The 18,433-nt window shown below is 37.9% G+C and overlaps 1 protein-coding gene across 2 annotated transcripts in view; it reads left to right on the top strand.

Moving 5' to 3' along the window:
- The window catches only part of LOC130092518 (copine-8), a 117,453-nt gene that overhangs the window by 82,497 nt on the left and 16,523 nt on the right, over positions 1-18,433 (top strand). For both annotated transcript variants that reach the window (XM_056260402.1, XM_056260403.1), the window contains 5 exons: positions 395-499; positions 4,832-4,873; positions 5,961-6,036; positions 8,361-8,414; positions 9,134-9,195. In XM_056260402.1, coding sequence (XP_056116377.1) covers positions 395-499; positions 4,832-4,873; positions 5,961-6,036; positions 8,361-8,414; positions 9,134-9,195 — 339 coding nt within the window. The remainder of the gene's footprint in view (positions 1-394; positions 500-4,831; positions 4,874-5,960; positions 6,037-8,360; positions 8,415-9,133; positions 9,196-18,433) is intronic.

Genomic DNA, 18,433 nt, shown 5'->3' with positions numbered 1-18,433 from the left:
GCCAGTCTCAGAAAGTCAAACCGAATATGTCCAATATTTGTTCAGTTTCTGAAACAGCCCTGTTGATGCTTAGCAATAAAACCAATACAAATTCTCAACAATAATCACTTTTTTGGACAGTTTTCAATATGTTTGCACAGACAGCTTCACAGTGAGGTCTGCCAAATAAAGTGTGATTTCAGCTTAGTCAAACATGATATTCTGCAGTGTTAAACGTGCATTTGAGATACATTATGTCTTCAAACAAGAGTAGACAGTTAATTGAAACATTTTAGAACATAATTTGGTCACAATCAACAGATTAAGTTACTCATATGCGTTAACTTTTGACTCCAAACTCAATCATTAAGTTGATGACAGTTGCATTACTGTAATATTTTCTTTTATCTTACAGATTTACTATTTGTCATAAGACAGAGGTGGTGAAGAACACGCTGAACCCTGTGTGGCAAGCCTTTAAAATCCCCGTCAGAGCCCTGTGCAATGGCGATTTTGACAGGTATGGAGTGTTTTGTACTGCGTTAAGGTATTTTTAGGTTTGATCTCCTCACATTTGAACAACATTTAAAATACAACTGATCAACTCATCATGCATCAATTCAATTCTAAAATCCATATTCATATTATATTTATTTGATACCTGTAAACAGCATACAGCTGGACCAAATGTTGTTGTCACCAATTTAAAAAATGCCCCTTTTATGCCCCTTTAAATGTAGTTTTTGGAGGCATCCTACAATAGTTTTAAATGCAGCCCATCATCCAAAGTCAAACAAACACATTGCAATATCACCTCTTTTCTCACAGTGTCTAAACAGTTCGATAAATTATTCGGTCTCTCTAAACTCTGCCTTTCCGAGAGCCTACTCTGCTTTGATTGGGTCAGATGGACCAGTCTGTTGTAATAGGTCTACTCTGCCCTACAAAGGCAAAATGCTAGTGTGGAACTGAGAAAAATGACTTTAAAGATTTTTAGTTGTCTATAAATAAATGTATTATAGGTAGGACACTGGGAATCTGGCAATAAGAAGTTTTAGTAATGAAAATTATCTACATAAAAAATTCTTGAGCTCAAACTTGACTTTTAACGCCTATTTTACTGTACTCTGCCTTTGTATTGGCTACAAAAAGTGAGAAGTCACACCAAGGCAAAAGGCAGTAACTTTCACATTATTATTAATATTTGGTTGCTGATCACCATTTACAAAATCATTATAGTAACACCTGTATAAAATCTAGTGATCATGGCATTTATTTTGAATTATTTACAATTACGTATAGCCATCGTATTGATATGCAATGCCTTGGTTGCATTCTGATGGCATTATTAATACATTAGACATGAAACAATACTAGTGTCAAACTCTGAGATGTTCTGAAACGCTAACATAGCTTAATGCATTAGACTGATATTAAAAGAAATAAATGATATTATCAAACTCAGTTTCTGTACATAGTATGCATTATTAGTATGGTGTTTACTGAGTATTGGATTACTGAGTTAATATCATTTATTTATTTCAATATCAGTCTAATGCATTGATATGTGTAGAGTTACATTCAAGCTACACTATATTGCCAGACGTTTTGGGACGTCTACCTTTACATGCACATAAACTTTAATGACATCCTATTCTTAATCTGTAGGGTTTAATATGGAGTTGGCCCACCCTTTGCAGCTACAACGAGATGGCCCTCACTGCAGAACACGAAATCCAGGGCGAGGAGTTAGATCCAGATCCAACTCCTCCCACCTTACATATACCTAAACCTACCCATCTCTGCCCCCTGATCCCTAACCCCAGCCCTAAACCTACCCATCTCCGCCCCCTGATCCCTAACCCCACCCCTAAACCTACCCATCTCCACCCCCTGATCCCTAACCCCACCCCTAATCCTACCCATCTCCACCCCCTGATCCCTAACCCCACCCCTAATCCTACCCATCTACACCCCCTGATTTCTAACCCCACCCCTAAACCTACCCATCTCCACCCCCTGATCCCTAACCCCACCCCTAATCCTACCCATCTCCACCCCCTGATCCCTAACCCCACCCCTAAACCTACCCATCTACACCCCCTGATCCCTAACCCCACCCCTAAACCTACCCATCTCCACCCCCTGATCCCTAACCTCACCCCTAATTCTACCCATCTCCACCCCCTGATCCCTAACCCGACCCCTAAACCTACCCATCTCCACCCTCTGATCCCTAACCCCACCCCTAATCCTACCCATCTCCACCCCCTTATCCCTAACACCACCCCTAATCCTACCCATCTCCACCCCCTGATCCCTGACCCCACCCCTAATCCTACCCATCTCCACCCCCTTAGATCTGGGTCCAACTCCGCCCCCTGGATCTCGTGTACTGCAATGAGGTGCTACTGGCTATAACAGCTTCAACTCTTCTGGGAAGGCTTTCCATGAGATTTAGGAGTGTGTTTATGGGAATTTTTGACCATTCTTCTAGAAGAGCATTTGTGAGGTCAGGCACTGATGTTGGACAAGAAGGCCTGGCTCGCCGTTCTATCGGGTTGAGGTCAGGACTCTGTGCAGGACAGTCAAGTTCCTCCACACCAAACTCGCTCATCCATGTCTTTATGGACCTTGATTTGTGCACTGGTGCGCAGTCATGTTGGAACAGGAAGGGAACACCCCAAACTCTTCCCACAAAGTTGGGAGCCTGAAACTGTCCAAAATGTCTTGGTATACTGAAGCATTAAGAGTTCCTTCCACTGGAACTAAGGGGCCAAGCCCAACCCCTGAAAAACAACCCCCAACCATGATCCCCCCTCCACCAAACTTTACACTTGGCACAATGCAGTCAGGCAAGTACCGTTCTCCTGGCAACCGCCAAACTCAGACTCGTCCATCGGATTGCCAGACAGTGAAGCGTGATTCGTCACATTAGAGAACACGTCTCCATTGCTCTAGAGTGGCGGCGTGCTTTACACCACTGCATCCGGCGCTTTGTACCACGCTTGAATTCACTGAGCTCCTGAGAGCGACCCATTCTTTCACAAATGTTTGTAGAAGCAGTCTGTGTGCCTAGGGGCTTGATTTTATACAACCGTGGCCATGGAAGTGATTGGAACACCTGAATTCAATGATTTGGAGGGGTGTCCCAATATTTTTGGCAATATGGTGTATTTTAAGGCATGAGGACATTTTCTTTTTCAAGGAAAAAGGTTCAAATATGTCATTTTGGTCATCAAAGATGAGTTTTAAGGGATACAATGATTGACTACAGGGGGACTTTAAGAGACATAAGATAGTCAGACAGACCCAACAGAGAAAGATACAACACTGTATCCTGGAAGCCTCCATCATGAGCAGCTCAAACGGGGCTCTTGCTGTGTGGCGATAAAACGGGAAGCTTCCTCACGGCAGCGGCACTCACTGATGAGTATCAATCTGTACCTTAACGCACTCTCCCACACAATGCCTCGGCTTTATCTCCGATTGAACATGTGGGAAACGAAAGAGAGAGACGGACAGACATAGAGGAAGAGCACTGGGCATCCGTAGGAGTCTGGGACACGAGATAAGCCTGTGCAGACGCTCTAATAAAGAAGCACGGAGTGTCTCGCTGATGATAACACTGAGAATGGGTGCTAAGGGATGCTGTGGGGATTGGGTTGTTGTTAGCATGTGTTGCGTTAAAGCTCTGTGTAATTGACAGAGCTGTTCTGTTTGAACTGTGCAAACTCATCACTCGCCTGTCACGCCACGGACAGCAGAAGTCGTAATTATTTTTCTGTCAAAACTCACTAATCCGACCCTCTAACCCTGTTATGCGAAAAGAAAGTGCCATGGAAGGAAGAGTAAGCTGATTTTTAGAGATATTTTAGTAATAAGTCCAATTATAAAATGGATAGTTCTGGCTCTAAAATCTGATTGGATGGGCCATGTTTAAAACATTTTCTAAATGTATATATAATTCTATATAACCACTTCAAAAACAGCCTTCACAGACAGCACAGTATGTCTGATTTTAGTCATATCGGAATGATAAAATTCACGCTAATTATTAGTTTCTTCAAGGAAATTGCATTTTTTAAATGATTCAAATTGAACATTTGAAGGAAGTTCTTGTGGTTTTATTATAGTCAATGATACCTGATGTTCTTACTTTGTTCTTCAAGTTTTTGAAAAAGAATAAAGAGGTTAATTAGCGCAGTGAATAAAGTATTTATCTGTCGTCAACAATAAAGCTCTACACATTTTTTTTTTGTGTGGTTATCATAAGAATTACCATGGAAACAAATCATTTCTGAGTCCAACGACATGAACAACTCTGTAGAATCTCAGAGTTGTCATCTATGATAATTCCAACATGACATCAACACAACTTTAGGCTAATGAACAATATTACTTTAGAATAGTTGATTAAAAAGGCTTTCCAATGCAAGGATCACTATTACTATAGGGTTACACTTTTGGATGCAGCATTTGTGCTTTGGAATTTATTAAACGAATGATACATAATACAGTATTCCAATTTAATCTGGCAGACAATAAAATGTAAACGAACAACAACAACAAAAATGTGTTCAAACAAGCAGTAAAAAAAAAAAGTCAATAAGCCTGAACAGCAAATAACATGACTTATTGTTTACAAGCTCAATCAAAACTATATCATATATCAGTAGACCTTTCCATCATGCACACACATGCTATATACATATATTTGATTATGTGAATTATTGTGGCATGGAATAATTTAAGTCTCTAATCATGGATGGAATCATATTTCATAAATCTCAACACTACAGTTTATGTTTAATATGGACCAATTCTCTCTCTCTCTCTGTCTCTTTCACAGAGCGATCAAGGTTGAGGTGTATGACTGGGATCGTGATGGCAGGTAATGAACTGTAAACTGTCACATGAAGCTTAAAATACTCATCTGACACTCACTGCATACATCCATTAATTATAGGGTACAGATAGCTAAAGTCTTCTCGGTGGGATACAGGAATTGAGCATGAAACAAATGATCAAATTGAACAGTACATTTTTTTTTTGAGTACATTAGTGTTTTTAAACTAAAAAAGTCAAATACTTAATTAAAAAAAAAATTCATGGTCAAAATATGCGCAAAAAGATGTCCTATAGATATGCATAAGCCCAAAACACACACTTTTGTGTTTAAAATGTTTCAGAACTCAATTCATGAAGGAAACACCAGTATGTGCAAACAAGCACAAAAGCTTTGAAATATACTTGTTCCTCCTAATTTTTCCATAACCATTTCCCCTTAGGGGCTCCAAAGTATTCTGATTATGTATTTTTCAGTACATAAACCATAACTGCATATACTGTAAATATACATATTAGACTCTTATTTAGATACATTATTGGCTGGGATTTGTAAGCACGTTTGTATGTTTTTGTACTTTTTTCGGAACCCAAATAAAACCTGATCAGTCCGTCCAACGCTATCTCACGACCGATTCGTACGAGTGAGTACGAGGTGGCTAATTCGTACGAATTCGAACGACCTCAGTCGTACGAATTCGTACGATTTGTCTAAACCCCAGTGATGGGTATGTTTAGGGGCGGGGTCAGGGGTTGGTCATTCGTATGAATTCATACGAATTGGGCAACTCGTAAAATATGTACGATTTAGCAAAAAATAAATAAAAACGTATGATTCCGTACGAATTAGCCACCTTGTAAAATACGTACGAAGTGCTGTGAGATCGGGTTGGTCCATCACATACATTCATATATATGATCATATTTGATAGGGTTTTTTTTTTTGTATCAAGTGCTTTGATCTAAAATAATGAATCTTTTCATTCATAGCATGATAAAAGGCTGGGTACTGTGAAATTTCAGTAACTTATCAGAGCTACATTTTTTAAAATGTAAAGCTCATTATGAAACGAATGTAATGTCCTCCAACAATGTCTCTGACCAATCTGTGTGTGTATGTGTGTGTTTTACAGCCATGACTTCATTGGAGAATTCAGCACAAGCTATAGAGAACTGTCAAGAGGCCAGTCACAATTTAACGTGTATGAGGTAATCTTATACATTTTAATAATTTGCAAAGCTCATTAACACGGTATTTTTCATAACTTCACAGTATAACAAATATATCTGTGGTGGCAAACAAAATTCTATCACTGAATAAGAGACACACGTGTCCCAATCCCTTGCAAGGAAAGGGCAGAAAGTGACAGTGAAGGGAGGGCATCCTTCCTCCGTTATAGTCTTGACTCCCGGAACGTTATCTTTCTAGGCTAATGAAAATATTTTCAACCATGCGTGGGACATTTCTAGACTTGTTCATCATATTATACCCTTGAGCGTATAGGCCGTTCTGTCACAGTCATATAATAGTCACACATTTCCAGCCATGTATACAATGGTCATATACATCCATTCATTCATAAGATCAATAACTGTTCTTTGTTCTATCAAATCAGCAGAGAAGCACGTGACTCCACATGCAATCCTCCTGCAAATTATCTTATTATAATTACTGAAAAATACATAACATACCGATATTACATTTCTTCCACATAACTTACAGTATTCGACTTAGGCTGCAACTTCTGAATAAGTGAGAAAATCACAACTTCCAGACAACTTGCGAAAGTAATTTGTTTTCTCTGCAAATCTTCCACGCATTACAGTTCTCAGTGTGTGGGTACCAGAAAATAACTTTAAGATATTTATGCATAATGAAAACCTATCTTAAAGAAACACATGACTACATGAAGTGTAGCTGGTTCCTTCAACACAATCAATTTTGACATGAAACATATTTTTCCACTTAAGTAGATGTACAGTAGACTTGCATATGAAAGACATTTGGCTCGAGAACATCAAACCCAAACTAAAGATAGATATTTTTTACTATAGGTGTTGTTTATCATTTTAGCACAGTTCATTTATAATGTTAGCGAAGGAGCTTGTCATGATAATTTTCCACCTTCTTTATGGGCACAATGACATTTAATAATAATAACAATGCACGCAATAACGATATTTGGTATATTTGAAGTGAATTTACTGTTATTTAGAGCAGAATTTTGGACCAGCTTTTATTAAATTATACTTTTGGACCGGGAAGGAAGTTTTGAGTTCTGAAAATTTAGTACGTTTTCATAAGACTTTTTAAATCTGAAATGATGAGGAAAATGTGTGAATTTCAGATATGAGGATTTTGGGGTCATAATTCATATTACTTATAAATGTTGTCATTGTTTAAGTTAAAAGTAAATGCACCATTCAAAAAATGAGTACTGAAAATAATAAGTACTGAAAAGTAGTGAAATATTTGGTCAAGCATCTTTCCCTGAGACTGCTGCTCCTATCAAATCTAAATAACAAAATGACAAATCTGAGAGAAATTCCGTCGTTTGATAAAGGGATGATATAAAAAAAATCAATGTTTTCTCAATTAGAGTGAGTAATTTCACATTGTCATTTAAGAGAAACACTCAGCAACGTGAGAATTTAGTCACAGATCTTGAGATGTTAGCAGATGTTCTCATTCCACAGGCACTGCATTTGTTCATAACTCATTTAGCATGGGAGGAAGAGATACTTTATTTTATATTTTTATATATGTGGCTCAGGCTTTTCCATATGTGCATAATTGTCACTATAATCTCAGTCTTTTGTTGTGTTTGGTTGGTCTCGCATATTTCTCTAGCCTCTTGTTTTACTTTATTTTTCCCTTTCTCCTTTTCTTGCATGCACAAATATGTTCATGGTGACACTTACTTATATATATATATATATATATATATATATATATATATATATATATATATACCAGTAAGGATTGGAATGAAACAATGCATTTAACAATTCTGGTTCCAATTCCACTTTATAACAAGATAAAGGTTTTAAGGTGAAAAACAAAGTAAAGGAAATAAAGGAATCAATTATTAATTTATTCATTTAAAACTAAAAATGTAAATCACTTTACAAATGACAAATGAATATATGAATTTCTACACTGTAAAAAATTATATGACCAAAATAAGTTATGACAACATTTGGAATTGGAACAATTGGAACATTTACATTGCTTTAACTCATCAAAATAAGTTAACTTTTTTATGTTACACAAGATTCAAATCATTTTTAATTCAGTTTAATGTAATTTAAGTTTAAATGACTTAAACATCCAAGTTGATTGTACTTAATTTAAGGCAGCAACTTTTTTTTTTCGTTTTTTTTTTTTTACAGTGTACATATAGTTTTAATTTAACTTGGACTGTGTGTAGAAGGGCTGTCGTATAAATACAGTCCATACATCTAAATTATGTAGCGTTTATAGTCTTATACAAATCCCATTATCCCTTAAGCAATTCATTTTTTCTCCACAGGTCATAAACCTTAAGAAGAAAGGCAAGAAGAAAAAATATCTCAACTCTGGAACAGTAAGCAAACATTTTTCATGTTGCTTTCTTGCTAGTGTATGATTTTGTTTTTGATGATTGATTTTTTCTGAGTCGGAGAGAAACTACAAGTAACATTGCCGCTGGGTGATATGACACAAATGTGGTAACACTTTACAATAATAAGGTTCATTAGTTACCTTAGTTAACATGAACTGAGAATGAACAATACTTCTACAGCATTTATTCATCTTAGTTAATATTAATTTACTAATGCATTATTAAAATCAAAGGTTGTATTTCTGATCATTAGTGAACTAACATGAACATGAAACAATGAACAGCTGTATTTTTATTAACTAACATTAGCAAAGATTAATAAATACAGTAGCAAATATATTGCTCATTGTTAGTTCATGTTAGTTAATACATTAATGTTAACTAATGAACCTTATTGTCAAGTGTTACCAAAAAAGTTATATTTACATTTATTTCACAATAACGATATAACTGACACTTTAGATGACACTGTCAACATTTGTCACTCTATTTTATATAACATCTGTACATTGAATTCTGTCTAGTTTTTAGTTTGACAAGCTACAATTTCAAAGACGTTTTCCTAACAGTTTTTAGTTTTTGTTGTGTATGCTTGAGGCAGTCCCTTTATTTAAATCAGAATCACTCAAAAGAATCAGTCAATCGTTGATATGACGACATGGCGGCACACAGAATCACATTGTCCGACTTCATGTTTCCAGGTGACACTGCTCTCGTTTCTCGTTGATATTGAAGTCACCTTCCTGGACTACATCAAAGGCGGGTAAGTGATGTTTCGCTCATGTGCAAACACTTCTTCTTTTACAATCAGCTTCTGAGGTGGAAACCCCAACAGACAACAAATGCTCGTGGAAAAAAAAGTGACTTGGTGTATTTCAACTCTCACATTACTAGTGGTGAACCCCCCAGAACGTAGCCTGCGTCCTCAACAGCAGGTCTCGACAGGTTCTTGAAGTCCTTCTAGGCAATTAAACTGGCAATACAGATGACAGACTTCAAGCCGGACACCATGAGTGATCAGGTCCATTCATGGTAGATGATAGATGAGGTTGGGTTGCTATTCTTAGCGCAGGTGTGTGCGATTAAATGCGAGGGGTAGGCAGGGTTCATCCATGCATGGCAGATCGCACGCCCACACTGAGCGACTCTTTTCATTATGGTGGCTGCGGTCACCTCTGCTCTGACACGACACCACCAGACGTCCATTTTAATGGCTACTCCTTCCTTTTAGTCTGAGATGTTGTGGTGAAAGGTCGGTGCGCTCGAGATGAATTCCTCTGCATGTGTCTCTCACACTTGCTGTAACCGTACTGGAATGTCCAGCTCATCATTTATTGATTTCATCCAATTTCAAAGCAGAAATCAAAACTCGATCGTGTTTATTAATTGTGTTATTAATCGAATTGCGTTATTAATTCTAATTATGATGTTCCTAAGACATAAGCTGGTAAAATGTTGGGTGTAGTAACCGAACACAATGCACTTTTTTTTTTTTTTTTATTCTTCACACTCAAGCTTCATTAGAGGTGAAGAGAATCAGGGAATAATGACATCAGTGTCAATGACAGAGAAAAAGACAAACTTTTTAAAAGGAGGGAAAACCCTTTTGCCAAGTGATTAGAAATGTACTCTTTGTATTCGTGTTGGTTCCATGAGGTTTTGATGAAAAATGTCTGACAAACATTTTTCAGATATTAATATGCAAAAGAGCAGTTTTGTTTAACTATATTTTTTTAAGAGATAACAATAAATGACTATGCCAAAAGGCGTAATAAGGTTGACTTTTAAGTCATTTCATTCTTATTTTTCCCCTTTATTTTGATATTGGTTCTTTCACCCTGACATTTTGTTACTTTATGTCCCCCCAAAATATCAAATTACTATTAAAAAAACGTGTATCATAGAAGAGATGTATTGAAGTCACGCTATGTCTGAATTACATTTTTAATAAATAAATAGATAGGAAAAAAATAAGTGTCATGCGGTCGACTCCTACATTTCAATCTGTTCTTCACACAAAGTATGGTTTCAGAAGACCTCGAGGGGATAGAAAGGCGTAGCGCCAAACACTAGTCCCAAACAGATGAGTAATAATATAATAAATAAAATCCTGTGAGCAATAAACAATAAAACAATCAACAATAAAATCCGGTGAGCTTTTTGGCCTATATTCGTGTGATGATCTTTTTTCTGATATATTTTAGAAGACTTCGTAAATGAACTATGTAACGATGTTAAAGGCAACAAGGCAGGAATTGGCAAAAGTTCAACATAACTTTAATAAAAATTAGGGCTGTCAGTTAAACGCGTTATTAACGGCGTTAACGCAAACCCATTTTAACGCGATTAATTTTTTTATCGCGCGATTAACGGTCTTTTTGGCCTTGCAAACTTTGTTGTTTTTTTCACATAATTTTGCAACCGGACGCGGCATGCGCAGCGCTATGAAACCCATTCATTTCAATGGCTTGCGCTGCGCGAGGACGTTTTGTTGCTTCGTCGACCAAAGCGCAAGAGCAGCAGCGTGCACACCGCGGTCAAAATTCTAAATAGTTCAACTTTTGCCGTTGTGGCGATTACCAGCGCGGCCAATAGAAACGTTTTGGCATCCAAAAAGTTTTGAAAACTGGCGTAGCGCTGCGCATTCCGCGTCCTTTCTGAAAGCACCGGATCTAGCTAGATCGGAAACACACTTGTTGCGAGCCGGCCAAATAGTTGGTTAACGTTACGTTTTGAGTGGATGACGAGCGCGAGACGCCGAAATGGATGCCAATAAGATTCTGAATGGAAAGTTTACTTTTAAAAAGTTGCCAAATGGTTCCATTGACAAGAGCAAAGTGATCTGTGTGTTTTGTCGTTGTGAACTGAGCTATCATCATCGCAGCACGTCCAGTCTGAAAAAACACTTGATGATGGCCAAGCACACACACACAGCTGATGCGAATTCTCCGCCCCCTCGTCAATATCAGGACCTCGTCAGTATTTCTTTCACCTTTTTATTGATGGACAGTGTTACATTGTGTGAGAGATTATTTGCTCCAAGTGAAAATGTTTTAGTGTGAAATTGAACACAGTATTGTCAATGTTGTTTTCAATAAAAAACATTTGCACAAAGCAAGCCGATCCACTTTTTCCTGTTGATAAGAGCATTAAAATTAGAAAAAATAATGGGACAAAAAGAAATCAAGAGACATTTAGAATAGATAAAAATGTGCGATTAATTGCGATTAATCGCGAGTTAACTATGACATTAATGCAATTAATCGCGATTAAATATTTTAATCGTTTGACAGCACTAATAAAAATATAAACATAAAAAACAAAGCAAAAGTAAAGCTCACGGATGACTTCCGCATAAACTAAGGGTACGTCTACGCGATAACGATATGCTTAAAACGGAGAAGTTTTCCGCGTACAGACGACACCATTGCCAAAACGTTCCCCATTCACCCGGATCTGCGAAAACCACTAAAAACGCTGTATTCTGCTGCCAGGCCATTAGATGGCGATGAAACACTATAGACTGAACACGTAATACGCATGTGCATGACGTCATCGTCTACCGAGATTAGCGGTTTTATTGTTTACACAGAGACCGTTTTAAAAAACGTGCACTTTGAAACTCATTTTCAAAAGTTTGCGCTTTCACCCAAAAACGCCGTTGTCGTGTAATTAAACGGACAAAACGCATACAACGTTTTACATTTTTAGTTGAAAACGTTGTTGTGTAAACAGCCCATAAAACAAAACAATGACATAAAGTCCAGGCCTGGTCCTGCCTCATGTCGTCACCCCTCTTTTTATCCTTCCGGAGCTCTTCCGTGGGACTCGAGACCAGTGTGGTGTGCCACAAACTGTTATAATTCTTTTAATAGTGCTTCTAGAGTTTTTCTGTCATGGTCACAACTGTGTAAAGATTCTTCAAAAATATCAAATTTTGTGTTTCATTCCCAGGAACAACCACATGTAAGAATAAACTATAGCAGAATATTCATTTTTTGGCTGAACTATTCCTTTAAGCGAGTAAATAGAAAGACATGCACATGCGAACTCACATACAGTATGTGCATTTAGATATTTTATCTTATTTTTCAGAAGACAACTCCCAAAGCGGTGTTTCTTGGCGGTAATGGCTGCTGTTTTTCGGTGCATGTCATTGTGTGAACGGCTAGAGTGGAAAGTTATGTGGGCTGTAAATGGATTTTGTCGAGAACTCTCGCGCATTACGTAATGGCAGCCACGTTTTCGGTTCCCCTATTTATGCACATTTTTCCTCTGCCGTGATAAAAGCTTCTCTGCACCTGTTGGCTGTTGCAGTATGAAACACTGTTAGTGTAATTCTGCATGACAGTGTTTATGCTGTAGCCCACAGCAAAATACTCTAACTAAATGAGCACACTTACTGAAAAAGTTGGTACATCTACCTTGCTTGCTCAATACCAAGTTGAGATTTAAAGGGAGTTTGAGAAGTTTTATAAGAATTATATTATATATTTAAATATTTTTATTACTCTCTGATCTAGTTGTGAGAAACACGTTTGAAACCATTGTAAAGACACTCATATACAGTGTGCACACCTGTGACCGTACTGTATATCAACTGAATTCTATATAATAAAGTTACTTGGCAACTGCAAACTGCCTGTAAAAACAGTAATGCGCTATAATTATTTGGCATTGTGTCATGCCTAACAACCTGCTTATGTGATATTGTTTATCATATCAAAATCAAATTTAAAATGTATCAAATTTATCTGCAACCCTGCTGAGGATAAAGCGGTTTGGAGAATGAATGGATGGATCTTTTTGTCTTTTTTTACCAATCATAATCCACATCGAAGCTCTTTTTTTATTAAATTGGATATTACATTTAAAATGAAAATTACTTTAAAAAAAAAAAAAAAAGTTTTACATTTAAATGCAATTACTCAAGTTACTCATGGCTTAGTTAAATATTTATTTACGTAGACTTTTTATATCCACTGTATTTAATTGCCATTATTTGACCTGTTATTAGGCCTACTGAATGCTTTAGTGTGATAAACAGCTAGAGCCCTATTTTAACGATATAAGCGCATGGTCTAAAGCGCACGGCGCAAGTGCACTTAGGGCGTGTCCGTATCCACTTTTGCTAGTTTAACGACGGGAAAAATGGTCGGCGCTCCCGGCGCATGGTCTAAAAGGGTTGTCCCTATTCTCTTAATGAGTAATGGGTGTGTTTTGGGCGTAACGTATGCATTTGCCATTTAAACAACGTGGCACAGGACAGGAAAATGATAACTGCGTCAGGCTGAAACTAGCAAAAAACACTGGCGCCGCATTCCGCCGGGTGTATGATAGGGCCCCAAGTGTTTCTCCCTTATCTTCTCTCTCTTTTCTACTCTTATCTCTCTCATCGCCATCTCTCTGTCATCTGTCCGTTTGTGGCGTCCCTGAGCAGTGATTGACACTAGTCTGGAGTGCACCTCATTAGCTGCAGGAGATGAAGAGCACAGCGCTCTAGAGAGACAGCCACTGTGATGAAGAACAATCCAATCAGTTAATTGGTATTAGGGAGCCCTCAAGGAGAAGAACTCTGCGAGCATCTGCAGTCGTAAATTACAGCTCTGTGTGTGGAGTTATCTCAAAGGACAGCTGTTGTCAGCTACGTTTGTGTGTTTGGTTGACGATTTTGCTCCCTGGATTGAGCCACGCTAACAGCTGTCTTTTTACATCAGAGGGAAAAGCTCGACGGATTTACGATTCATTAATTATTTTACGCTGTTGCATGTTAACTTGGCTGTTATTTACTTGAATCTAATGTATTGGGATTTCAACTGGCAGAATGGATTCGATGTTACTGTCATCAGTATTCCGTCTGTTAGCTTAACAACTAATTAGCTCTCACATGCTACAAAATAAGACTAACCTAACCAGAATATATATGATGTAGAGCAAAGAGAATGTCAAACCATTTCACTTTCATATTTGCGAGCGAATCAGGATATTCAGTGAGAAAAAAAAATGTAGTTGGACTTGGATTTTATTCATTTGAGGTGCTTTCGCACGGGAACTTAGGTCTAGGAACTGGCCACCAGGGTGTTTCCCCAAGAACTAATGGTTCAAACATTTTCCTGGTTGCGTTCGCACCGCCAGTAGGAACTCTGAAGTGACGTAAGCCGTGCTTGCTGTTGTGACTTTTATTTTGACGGCATGGCGGACCTTTATTTTGAAGGCGCTGAGAACGCCAGTCATAGCCTGAGCTCACAGTGCTCGCATTCTCCGAGTTCATTAGTTTACGATCTGTCTAACAGTCCTGTCTAATACGTTATTAGATAGAACTGTTATACATAGAAAGACATTATAGTATAAAAGGCATTAGCGTATGCCGTGTGGTTGATGTCCAGTGTTGCTAGCTGAGCAGAAATACATAATCATCTCTGTAGATTTTCCATGTTCATAGAGTTAGTTTCTGGAGTAAATATATAGGCTATAATCTGTGCTTTTACACAGCTTTTTTTAAAATGGCGGGTGCTGGTGTTTCACGTGCGTTCGGCCAATCAGCGTACACTAACGTCACTGGTAGTTCCTATAGTCCTGGTTTAGACCCGACTCTGAAGTAGGGGCTAAATTAGTTCCTCCAAAAGGAGTTTCTAGAACTAAAATCGTTCCTAGTTCCTGCGGTGCGAACACGCCAAAATCCGGGTACTTCCGCCAATGGTTCTAGAAACTATGAAAAGTTTCCTCCTGTGCAAAAGCCCCTTTGGAATTGATTGGATCTATGATAAGTGGGCGTTCCTTATGAGAATGGAGCCAAATGTGAGCTTGCTAAAACAATGCGTAAATAGTTATTTTGGTATTGGTTAATGGCTGCTATACAAAGGAACGAGGGCCTAGGTGACATCAGCGGAATAGGAACATTGTTTTATAAGTAGACTAAGGTATTATAATATGGAAAAAGAGTACAAACACAAATATTTTTAGAAATGTCCAAACATAATTTGTTTCCAATTAAGCCAGATTTGTGTATTAAGAAAGAATCTTTTCAGTTTTTCAATTTTGATTTCATGCCGACTTTAACAGTTGGTTAAAACATCTTGAATCTGTGAGAATTATCTCATTCAAGAGTTCATAATTTGTTTTGTTTTTTTACATTTTTGGCTAATTCCTTTGCAGCAGCTGGTTTAGGTCAGAGTTAAGAAAGATGTAACACTAATGAGCTCATTAACATATGACCACCCACATTTAAATATCAACATCTATTCAAAATCCAGAAGTTGTTTACATATAGAAGTCATAAAAGGTATAGTATTAAATAGTCTGTTTAATTCTAAGGTATGAAAGAAAATTAATTCAGACACATATAAGTGGGCTTATCTAGCATATGTGACTTGTCAGATGTATATTGTAGTTAGGTAATGCAGTATTGACTAAATTGCTTCATCCCCTAAAGTCCCTCGTCTCCAGATGGACAGTGTCCCCTCACCTCTAGTCAACAACATCTGTCGTCTCCCGTGCTTATGTCACAAGACATTTCTCCAGCCACCGGCTCATGCATACAGAGCACCTCATCAGCTTTTATGAGACCTTGAAAAAAGAACGAAAACTCAACTTTTATTAATCATTCTATCAGACCAATAGAAAGCTGTCCCAATGTGATGGCTTTTGTCTACTTTAATCCATCTTTGTCAGGGCTCAACAACAAGAATGTTTTTTTGCAGGCATGGTCAGGCCAGTAATTCATAATTCATATCTCTAACCTTTTTTTTCTGGCCCTACCACAAGAAAAAAAAACAAAAAAAAACAAAAAAATTCTACACAGGAAAAAAAGGTTTTGCAACATAATTTATTAGGTTTCAATTTTTTACAATGGTTTCTTCAAAATTATGCCTTTTTGAGATAATGTCATTAAGACATCACAACAAGAACACACAACTAGACAATTCAATGTTTTAAACAATGTATAAAGGACAAATTTTATTGAAGACAAATTAAAACTATAAACTGATTACCAATTACAAATAATCCAAATGAAGGAACACCTGGAATATGTCTTAATAAATTGATGAGGTTCTTGGACAGTTTTTCAAATTCAAGCACACCATGGACAGGGCAAGATCATGTCAATAGTTTGTTTAATCCGATTTATTAAGATTAAATGTTGAGGATATCATAGGGACATGAAAATGCTGAATAATCCAGCTGTTATATCACTGTACTGTTTTTACTTTTGACGATTCCCTATGTTTATATCAGGGAAACATTTTAATAATGCAGCATATGAAGTGGCTGATATCCATAAGACTTTTACTCACACCCATACTGTGCGTCTTTAGCCACAGTCCTAGAAGCAGGTGTTTTGGGGATTTAGTCAAATAATGAAACCTGATATTCTTGTGGATATTCTCTGAACATCTGAGTCCCAGATTTGGCAGCCCTCATCTTCCAACTCTCATTTTCTCAGACACTGAGTTTTGCATCTGCATTCACAGTAACCGCCCCCATTGCAAACACACTAAGATAGCAGGTACCACAATAGTATGCTGCTGCCACAAAGCTCTTAGTAATAACTAAGAGCTTTGTGGCAGCGTACTGTAAGTCATCCCCTATTGGATGGGAGTGCATGGCCCCTTTAACCTCCTGATGAATCCCTTTCTCTCTTCTGACTTTTGATTTCACTATGAATTGGTGGTCAGGTACCACTGACATAGATACAGATTGGTTTCCAGCTCTCTTCGGGAAGCAAATTGGGACAAGAAATCCCAGGGGGTTACAGCAGAATGAAATATGAGGTTTTGAATGAGTAAGCCTGGTGTTATGATTTTATATGTTCTGTGAATGACTGCCTCATTGATATGGCTAGTGCAGCTTGATCAACTCTGGCTATTTGAGAGATAACAAACATTTGCAGAACTGTTCTGACAAGTATTTTTGGTAGGTTTTGATGATTGATTTTGGAGCACCCTATTAGGAAACTTTTGGTCTGTATCTATAGTCTAGACTGACAGGACCAGGTCAGGTGTCCCAATATAATCTGTTACAACGATTAAGACTGCTTATTCTGTAACTGTTTAAACAGCAATAAATACATATCAAACAAACATTAAAAGCCTGTCACACAGGCTTCATTTGATTCGCCCTCTTTATCAAGTACCTAACCAGGGGTGTTCAATCCTGATCTGTGAGATCTACAGACAATTTTCCTTCAGAAACCTGCTCTGACACCTGTCTGTACTTTTTTAATGAACCCTAAAACCTTGATTATCTGGTTCATGCATGTTTGATTAGAGTTCTAAACTCAGCAGGAAGCTAGATCTCCAAAAGCAGGAATGAGCTGGTGTCCCACAGAGCTCAGTTTTAGGTCCCTTTTTTTTTTTTTTTATCAATTCACTCTTCCTATTGTATTGCTGATCACACACAGGTGTACATTTTATCACACTTTGTTGTCTACATCTGTTTTCTCAGAGAACATTGCATCCTCTCTGACATACAGTATAGACCTTGAGGAGGTCACCTCATTCTCAGTCATGACAAAATTGGTATCTCCTTCCAGCCACAACGTGCCACCTGTAGAACTGTAGAAGCCACCCTAGAAGACCATTTGTGGACAACATTGCAGAAACTATCTTGTTCAAGTCATTCATCATAACATAAGCAAAATCAGACCATTTCCTGGACCCCAACTGTGCTCAGCTCCTTGTTTAAGTTCTAGTAATTTAATAACTAAAACCATATGTCCCCTCAAGAATGTAGCTGTTCAGCTTGTGTAAAACCTCTGGAAATACTGTCATGATCACCTCTGCTCAAGTGCCCTCACTAGCTGTCAGTTTCTGCCAGAATCAATCAAGATTATTGCCTGCAATGGAACTCTCAAGCTCAATTGTGTCACATCGCCAACCCCCCCCCCCCCCCCCCCCCCCCCCCCCCCCCCCCCCCCCCCTTTTTCTATTCAACTGGTTCTGTTTGCTGTTGTTATCTGGAATGTGAGTTTTGATTTACTGAATAATGAGCTATGCTGTCCC

The sequence above is a fragment of the Rhinichthys klamathensis genome, unplaced genomic scaffold (assembly GCF_029890125.1).
Source record: "Rhinichthys klamathensis goyatoka isolate OS25496 unplaced genomic scaffold, OSU_Roscu_1.1 h1tg000176l_1, whole genome shotgun sequence".
In the NCBI taxonomy this organism is placed as follows: Eukaryota; Metazoa; Chordata; class Actinopteri; order Cypriniformes; family Leuciscidae; genus Rhinichthys; species Rhinichthys klamathensis.
This window is presented reverse-complemented; position numbering and strand designations above follow the sequence as displayed.